General features: G+C 42.0%; 3 protein-coding genes across 3 annotated transcripts in view; 1 reads left to right on the top strand and 2 right to left on the bottom strand.

Annotated features, from left to right (window-relative positions):
* The window catches only part of LOC109544396 (PHD finger protein 21A-like), a gene marked incomplete in the record, with an annotated part of 3536 nt that extends 734 nt beyond the window's left edge, over window positions 1-2802 (bottom strand). Inside the window, 6 exon segments of the mRNA XM_048670637.1 lie at window positions 153-275; window positions 326-485; window positions 714-1097; window positions 1667-1735; window positions 1793-1825; window positions 2153-2802. Of these exon segments, the coding sequence (XP_048526594.1) occupies window positions 153-275; window positions 326-485; window positions 714-1097; window positions 1667-1735; window positions 1793-1825; window positions 2153-2239 (856 nt within the window).
* A 1887-nt stretch (window positions 2803-4689) lies between these two features.
* On the top strand, window positions 4690-5857 carry LOC109540754 (probable trafficking protein particle complex subunit 2). Its single transcript, XM_019909206.2, has 2 exons — window positions 4690-5241; window positions 5292-5857. Exons 1-2 carry the CDS (start codon window positions 5155-5157, stop codon window positions 5622-5624), a joined length of 420 nt encoding a protein of 139 aa, XP_019764765.2. The 5' UTR covers window positions 4690-5154; the 3' UTR covers window positions 5625-5857.
* On the bottom strand, window positions 5687-8537 carry LOC109540753 (zinc transporter 9). Its single transcript, XM_048667889.1, has 11 exons — window positions 8196-8537; window positions 7778-8140; window positions 7440-7724; window positions 7256-7382; window positions 7060-7198; window positions 6848-7003; window positions 6685-6796; window positions 6424-6634; window positions 6180-6372; window positions 6013-6126; window positions 5687-5957 (listed from the first exon to the last, which is right to left on the bottom strand). The coding sequence occupies exons 1-11, from the start codon at window positions 8269-8271 to the stop codon at window positions 5913-5915; spliced, it is 1821 nt and encodes a 606-aa protein (XP_048523846.1). The 5' UTR covers window positions 8272-8537; the 3' UTR covers window positions 5687-5912.
* Window positions 8538-8926: the final 389 nt, after the last annotated feature.

The following is an 8926-nucleotide window of genomic DNA, read 5'->3' as shown; positions in this document are numbered from 1 at the left end:
GCATATCGACAGAGCACCTAGAACAAAACGCGCTGTCACCTGAAATGGCACAGAAAGAGCCCCAATCAACTTGTTGTTCATCACTAAACAAGAGCTGAGATTATTAAGAAAAGAACCAGGTGAGAGAAAAATTCCAGTCACTTAGGACTTACCTGGTTTTTTGCAGACGATGCATTGCTTGGGCTCGGGCGACGTTCGTCCTGGACTGATCCTTTCGATTATTAATCCGCTGGGCAGGTTGGGGATGGCTGGAAACGACGACTCAGTTTTGTGGCCTAAAAACATCGATTAGCAACACAGGTTTTTAATCGTTCAGACTACTTACCATTTAATGGGGATTTTTTGCCATTGGTGGCCCGCGGGGGAGACTTTGATGTTGACGGGCCTGGTTCCTGGTTTGACGGGCCTGGTTCCTGGTTCTTGCGGCTTCTGGTGTTAGGCGGCGATGGGGCATGCCTCAAAAAAGTTTTTCGTTTCTTCTTCTTCTAAAAAGCAAATTTCACTCAATATGCACACTAGAGTAGCTCTTAGCTCTATCGGTGATTATTTATATTACCAGGCTAAATCTGGAATTTATTAGTGTCTAGTTCCAGGTTCCATCAGGAAAATTATTTTACTGTTTGAAAAAGTTCTCTGGTGCTGAGACACTAACAATTCGATAGTAGCAAACTCAGGGTCACCCTAATGAACATCCACGTGTTCCAGCCACTTACCGGCGGCTGTCCGGACTGATCCCCCCGTTTGCTGTATACAAACTGGGGGTTGGCCGTGCTTCTTCGCTTTCGCTCAGCTTTCTTCTTCAGCATCTCTGCATAGACGTCGTTGGTGGCCAGTCGGAAGTATTCCAGGAAGGTGATCTGGCTCAGATGCTCGGGCCGGGTGGGGTTCCTTGCTCGGACGCGGGGGGGCGACTGCCTCCCCTCCGACTCATCTGAGGGCGAGTTGCGCTCCCGCGTCATCAACTTCTGCTTGCGAGCCCTGCTGATGGATGTGACCAGATCGGATCGCCGCTCATCCAAAGACCTCGTTACTACCTCAGTTTTTACAGATTGCTGATGGTTTTTGAACTCTTCTCGCAGTTTTTTCATCAACGTTAGCTGTAAACAAACCTGTCTTAGAGAAACGAGCAGGCAAAGTCTTGCGGATGCTTTCAGGGTCTGTGCCCCCATTTTGCCTTTGCTTTGATTGATGATAGGGTGGAAAATAACGATTATTATTGTTTTGTCGCATGTAAAGGGATTTTTTTCACAAATTTATTCTGGAATTAATCAATCAAATATACGATATTGTTTGATTGCACAGGCGAGGATTGTTGATAGTTTGAGCCCCGTGACCATGATCGGCTGAAATGCGCCAAATGTCCGTTGTTAAAGGTCGTTTTCGCTTATCTAAATTTAACCTAAATGTTTTCATTTAAGATGCTTGAGGGTACGAGGTAATGATATAAAAAGATAGTTCATAGTGTCTTGGCCCAAAGATTTGCTGTTTGTTTTTGCTTTGTCCTACTTAGATAAGTTTTTTTACGGCAAACTTTCTCCAGAATCTTGACGGACAAGGGTAGATTTTAAGGGAGGTTAAAAGGATTTCGCCGGGTTGCTCCCAGGCCTCCAGCCAAAGATGTTGTTTCTTGCGAGGGAAAAAGTGATAAAAAGTGCGCGTTCATTACCTGAAAGATTCCTAATTCGACAATCTTGCTCTCGGCCTCTGCCAGCTCCTGAGCAATAGTCTCGTCGTCCTGAAAAGCAATTCCAAGTTAAAATCAGGTAAAAGGGCTGCTTTAAGTCAAACTTACATCTGAGTGCTGCTTCAACTTGGCTGCGACCCCCTGAAACAACAAGTGAAAGCTTTAGTTTATTTATATATTAAAGCAAAAAAGTGCAAAGTTGGGGAATAGGAAAATTCAGTTTTCTCTTAGAGAAGCTCAATTAAGTAAGTAGGCATGTTTCCGGCTGCTGGATCAGTCAAAAGTCCTAGTTGAAAACTAATCTTTTTACAAAAAAATACTCTAATAATTTCCTGAAAAGTTTTGCTTAAAATGATCTACACGGCGCTGCGGAGGGTTGCTTCCGTTGCCCACATGGCGATCTGCTATGGCCCTCTCAACTAATGGTTGACGTGCGGGCAAATGCGATTGAAAAATTGGAAAACTTACCTGATGATTACGAATAGAATTCAGTAACTGATTTTGATTAGTTTCTATATCATCTTTCAGTTGTTTGGTGATTTTCAGCACGTGCATTTTGCCTTTTTCTTGCTTTGGCCCCTTTTCAGGCCAACCGCGTTATACCCAAAAAATTAATAGCGACTTTTGCGTTCCGGCTGCTAAACGGGATTGGCCCGATTACTTTGTAAAACGTACGAGTGCGGAATCGGCGCACGTTGCGAACATGGACGACGAAATAAAACTCGATAATGTATGATTCGGCTTAGAACAGTTTGGTGGCGGTGGCGGACGTCATTTAACAATTATTTCCAAACCGACTTTCACTGACGATCGTCCCGAAAATTGGGTTTGAATGGAAACTCTAGAAACAACTGAGAAGATGCTGCATCTCCACGTGCATTGAAAAGGGACATGGTTCCATCGTAACGATCGGATCACGTCAGGTTAGATGCGGAATTAACCGATCGAGGGCGGCGTTGCGCAGTTTCTCAGTTATCAAATAGTGTTCGGACGCTTCCTACACATTTGAAATTTTTTTACACTAAAATTATTGAGCTTTTCAGTTTTAACCACTGCCATTATTTAACCTTTAGTTCACACATGCACTAGAATTTACTCAAATACACTAATAAATTGTCCAGTATTTCCTAACGAAATTTCGTAAATGCTTGGAGATATTTAGGCGATTTGAATCAAATCTACTCTAGAAGAGTTTGAGGCTTAACTTAACTGTTAAATTTCAACTTTTGCTTCAAAGTTGTAATTCAATAGTTCTCATGTGCGATTATTTCTTGTTGAAAAAAAGCAATAATTTTGACTCGTGTTGGTGACAATGACTGAGATTTTAACCTAAAAACCCACTTTTTCGTTTCGTCGTCCGACGGTGGTCCGACGGCAGATATTTTTTCTTAACCGTCCGCACCAGTCCTGGCTGATTGCGCTTTACTTGCGTAGTACTGCCGCGTTGCCGGTTTGATACTTCCATTGCGAACGAAGTTATAACCACAGAAAAACACGGTTTCTTGTGGATTCTAGCACCTTTTAAGTTCACTCAGTGTCACTTGAGAGTCGACTATAAATACGGCCATCAGTGGCTGTTGCTGAAATTCATGTTAATTTCATCGTTAGTGATTATACAATTAGTTCCCGCAGTAAAGATTTGGATTGTTGGAGTTTTAATAGTCATGGATCTTGTTTGTTTTTTATTGTTTTCTGCTTCCCAAAAACATATAAATTTCCGCAATTATATACAAATATTGAACACATTTAATTTTGAAGAAACGAAGAAAAAGTATTTTTAAGTTTGTAGATTTTATTCAATTTATGAAATTCGTCCAAAGGTATTCTGTAATTCGTAAAGCATAGACTGAGCTTGAAAAAATTGAATAAAATCTACACTGAGTGTACACACCGTAAAGTGCATGCTAATCTTTCTCCTGCAGGTATAGGATCTCGGCTTACTTGGAAGCACGAAAAAAACGTAGACAATATTCTGCTTAATTTTATTTCAAATTCAGTTAGAACAATGATGTTTAGTGTCAAATATTAACAGAAAATTTGTTTTATTTTACCAATAGGAGAGGATTCGAGTACGCATAGCTTCCAGAAGACGCCAAATTGCGGCCTGCATTTGTTGACTTGTGCCTTACTATTTTTATTTTCTATCCAATTCTAGTCGCCTTTTAAACTGCGAAAAAATCACGTTTAATCAACAGCAAAAAGACATACTTTTACACATTTTCATGGAAATTAAATCATTTTTGCGCTAGAAACAAATTAAATACTAGAAAAATTTTCACCATTTTGACGGCTAATTTGAGATTGTTTCTAAAAGTGTTGAATACAAAAGTTTAAGATTTTTTATTACCTACAACTTTTATATTGAAGGTTTTGCCCTAGGAAGTCACGTTTCGCCGCAAATCGCAAAAAACTATTTCACGATTTCCAGTGTTTTCGGTTTAAACTTATTATCAAATTTGGAACCTCAATAAAATGTTCAACCCGGTCCACGTCGGACATTTTTTCCTACTTTATGAATTTAAAATTTGTTTCGGCACGTGCTTGGGGTTCTTGATTAAAATTATTGGTTTCATTTCTCGGCGATCGTTGGGAATTGCCAATGCATTTTTTATTTGTGCCTATCTTGAATGAGTTTTTCCATTTTATTCATTATTTGACTGCATAAATAATATTTTAAAAGCGTTGTTCTTCACTGTTCTCGTAAAAAAGTGAATTGGTATTTTATGGAAGAACATAAAATTAGCACACTTACATCAAAACAATACTAAAGGCGAATGTTTCATTTGTTAAAAAAAAATTGTTTTTAAAATTTCGATAAAATCTTGCAATAACAATAAGATCTAATTGAACAAAAATGAATCTTCAAATCACATTGGTATTTTTGAATCACCGGGAAGAAGTGCTCAAGCTGGCAACCACGCATTACGAAAGAACAATTTTCTAACCAATCTTGGATATTTCAATAGTGTCTCAAATAATGACGTTTAGTATTGATGTCCAAAGGCAAGGGAGATTACTATTTGATTCTGATATTCAATAAGTAGCGCGGATTACAAAAGTTATACTGTTTTCTGAGGGCGAAAAATAAAGTTTTTAAAACTTCTATGACAGCGTATTTCAGAACAATAATATGTGATTCAACATAAATTAATATTTTTAAATCACTGGGAACAAACGCTCCAGCTGGCAATAGCGTAATATGAAAGAACATCTTTCTAAACAATCTCGGATCTCTAGCAGAATCTGAGTAAATTTCAATATGGCCTTGCAGATAATGACGTCACTGCGAGATGGCTTGGAATCTTTCATGTAAACTTAGAAAACTTGAATTGAGTACAAACAAGATATTTTACATTCAAAGCTTGGGACAGACTGCATCACTGCAACAGTTTCAAATCAAGGTATAACTGACGTTTGAGGTTAGATCACCGTATCCCTTTTGCAAAACAAACATTGTTTACATCTGGAAAATGATTGGAACGTACTATTTTGTGATCGTGGGACACAAAGACAAGCCCTTGTTCGAAATGGAGTTCACCAACAACAAGGACCCAAAGGTGCTTTATAGTTTCTCCTTAAAGCCCTCCCTTAACTCGTTCAGTTCTAGAAAGAGGACCACCGACATCTGAACCAGTTTATAGCACACAGTGCTCTAGACTTGATCGATGAGCACAAATGGAAGACGCAAAATATGTACCTCAAGTCAGTGGACAAGTTTAACCAGTGGTTTGTGTCCGCCTTCGTGACTGCCAGCCTGATCAGGTTCGTCATTGTTCACGACAATCGCAACGATGATGGCATCAAGAATTTCTTCAATGAGATATATGAGGCCTATATCAAACATGCGATGAATCCGTTCTATGAGGAGAACAGCCCCATTCGAGGCGCAGCCTTTGAGAAAAAGGTCTTGTCCTATGGGAAGAAGTATCTGTTGAACTAGCTGTACGTTATTTGCTTCAAATTGAATCAGGACCGTTTGGAGAGGTAATCAAACCTGCAGGAGCCAGAGGATTATTTAATGAGTGTCAGTCAAGCAAATCACCAGCTAGAGTACTTAGCAATAACAGCTTTTATGTACAAAACAGGCAACCAAAACAATCTTTCACTTATTGCAATAGACATCCAACAGTATGAGAGTCCCAACTAATAAATAAAAGCAAATACTGTCCTCAATGCCTGAGATTTGCTGAGGTTAATTAAAATGCGACATTCTCTCACATATAAACAATTAAAGTACTTCCAAGTCGCAATGCCGTATCTCCGGGTGCTTCTTCTGCAAGAAAAAAGCCTGACTTATAAAAGCACGAGGAAGCAATGCTGTGTCTTACCCGTAATTTCATCTCGATGCGATCGATTTCTCCGCCCATCAGGTCAACAATGTTCTCCCCGTGCTTCAGCATAAACTCCTCAAGTTGGTCGATATTTTCCAGCTTTCGGGCCTCCTAAAAAACAACCCGACCGCCACTTTCAGCGTTTTTAATCTGGTAAAACGCACCTCGAGCAATTCATTGAGGTCCTGCTTGTCCAAATAGGATCTAGCCAGTTCGCGCCCGTCAAAGTCCAGCTCCGCCTTGTACCTGACCAGGTAGTTGCCCATATCGATGCCCTTCACATCGTGAATCGCCCGGATCATTACATCCTTTTCCAGCTCGGCGTTGATTCTCTCCAAATTCTCCTCCGGTATGGACCTTCAGATAACCACCCACTTAGAAGCGGCTGGAAAGCTGTGAAGTACCCACCTGCCCACCAGAGCTGCCACGTTGGTGTAAATAATGAAAGAAGCTACAGAGCCCAAAATACAGCCAACTAGTAGAGAACCCAAGGCATCTGGAATCGGGTTGTTGGTGGCGGAGGAAATTCCCATGCATCCAGCAGCCACAATCACGCCCACCACAGCTGCAAAGTCCTCCAAAAGCACCACGTTTACGCTGGGATCCTGCCCGCGGAAAACTGAAACAGCAATGAATCCAAGAGGTTTTCACCGGCATTCAGCGTCTTACTGTAGTCTTTGACGGACATGTTGATCTCCCTGGCGCCTTTTCTAATGGAGTTGAAGGCGACCAGCCAGGTGGCTCCTTCCGATACCAAAGAGCCCCCTAAAATGAAGTAGGCCTGCAAAACGACCCTTAATTCGAGTGGAGCTGGACATTGATCGGGGCTTACCCAAAAAAAGTCCTCCATGGGTTGTGGATGCAACAGCCCAGAAATTCCGTGGTAGAACGATAAACCGGTGCCAACGCAAAAGATGCCCACACCGGAAATCAGGGACGCCACGTACTTCATGTTGGAATATCCATATGGATGGTAGGAGTCAGCTATCTGGAAAAGCAGAATTTACTGGTTTCTTGCATAGAGAGGAATGTCTGGCGGTCTACTTGTATGGATTTGTGGATGCCGTACGCAAGGATGAGCTGGTTTATGGTGTCGGCCAAGGAATGTATGCATTCGGAGAACATACTGTGAGAGCCCGTGTATAACCAGGCGAAAAGCTTAAAGAGGCAATTCGTTCCGTTTCTAAAGCAAACCAAATTGTTATCACTGGGTTAGTCAGGACTACGGTGGAGCAATTACATTACAACCGCTGTAAGCACCACTCTGCCCGATCGCCCCATTAGGCCTGATTCATCCTCGATGATATCCGCCGATTTTCCCAGCTCCCTTCTGTAGTCCCGCAGGCGCCTTTTCACGGTGAATATGTCTTAAATTGAATAAAGCCCTGGTAGTTAATCAGCAGCCCCGCAACTTTTTAGCTTACTTTGCTGGTACTTCTTCCTCTCAATGTCCCGCTTGATGAGCTCCTTGTGCAGGGCCTCCTTCGAGCCCCAAACCTCCAAAGCTTTAGCCTCCACATCCCTTCTCCAGTAGACGGTTATTGGAGGTTCTGTCTCGTAGGGCGATCGCCTCTTGGTTTTGGGCAGCGACTCCAGTTCGGACGGCTTTAGCAGGAAATCTGACATGGCCCTAACTGGGGTGATAAAGTTCCTTTCCAGCGACTGGGCAGTCAAGTCCACTTTCTTTCGCTTCTTCGGCAGGGGTTTCGCTAAAAGCCAAACAGCCTGGATGTGTGCCAAGCGAAAACAAATACTGTCCTACCAGTCGGTTCCTTTGGTTCATCCTTCTTGTCCAGGCCGATTAGTTTTTCCTTGATTTTCGTGGTGATTGTGGCTTTTTCCGCAGGCTTTACACTCTCCAAGCTTTGCTCTTTGATGTTTTTGTTATTTGCGGCAGCAGCTGCCGCCGATAAGTCTACAGGTTGCAGATGCGGCGCCAGCACTTTTATAACGGGACTGGTAGTTTCGGGGGTTTGAGAGGCCTCCTTGTCTTCCTTTTTTGGGAGGATAGTGGCGCTGACTTTTGTGTCTTTGGACGTATTGCGGTGTTTGGCCTGGCAGGTTTTTAGATTACGAAACAACGGTTCTTGATGTATGGGTGACAGGTGCGAGAATCCACGCAGCCCTAAAACATTGTTCGCTGTGCGAATAACCTTAGGACGTGGAAAAGATCTGCTTACCAGGATTGTCAGCGCATCGCTTTGACGCCTGGATGGCCAGAAGCTTTCGTAGAGTGAACCTGCTTCGCAGTAACATTGTTTTGTCGAATACAGGTGGGTTTAAACTTGTAAATTTCCGCTCAGTTGAGTGCGGCCGTACATAACCTCAAATAGGTGACAACAGCTTTAAGTGACTGCTATGGTTGGGATTATGGAGTCCAATGGGGCAACTAGGCATGAGGGTGAAGCTGCAAGGAACCAGCAAGGTTTGTTTGGGTGATTATCGAAATGTATTCAAATGGTTATGCGGGTGACATTTTCAAACTGACAGTTTGAGTCTCGATGGGGCTGTGCTGCCAATAATAATTGTACAAAACAGTGTCGGTTGGTTGTACTTTCTGCTGCGCGATTGCAGTGTTGCCGCTCCGCTGAGTGGCTCGTTCAAAACTTGTAAAAGTTATGAACAAAATTAAAAACGAAAGAAAGGAAATTCCTTAGAAAATTGTACAAAACAAATTATACACAGAGTCTTCGGTAATAAATGCGTTTGTAACTCGTCGGACTTTTTATTTGCGCTTATCAAATTGCTCACCTTATAGAAAACCACATTACAAACAACTTTCTTCCTCTAGATTTTTCGAGAAAATGCTGTTTTCTGCCACTTTTTGTCCACTGAAATTTATCCTATTTTCTTCAGATGTCACAAAGCGCCGACCGAATAAAAATCGCGCATTTGCCAATTTTTTGTTTCA

This window comes from Dendroctonus ponderosae, unplaced genomic scaffold (genome assembly GCF_020466585.1).
Source record: "Dendroctonus ponderosae isolate FM_Combo_2020 unplaced genomic scaffold, Dpon_F_20191213v2 Dpon_F_20191213_1, whole genome shotgun sequence".
NCBI classification, from domain to species: Eukaryota; Metazoa; Arthropoda; class Insecta; order Coleoptera; family Curculionidae; genus Dendroctonus; species Dendroctonus ponderosae.
The sequence above is the reverse complement of the archived record's forward strand: the minus strand, read 5'-3'. Positions and strand labels throughout refer to the sequence as shown.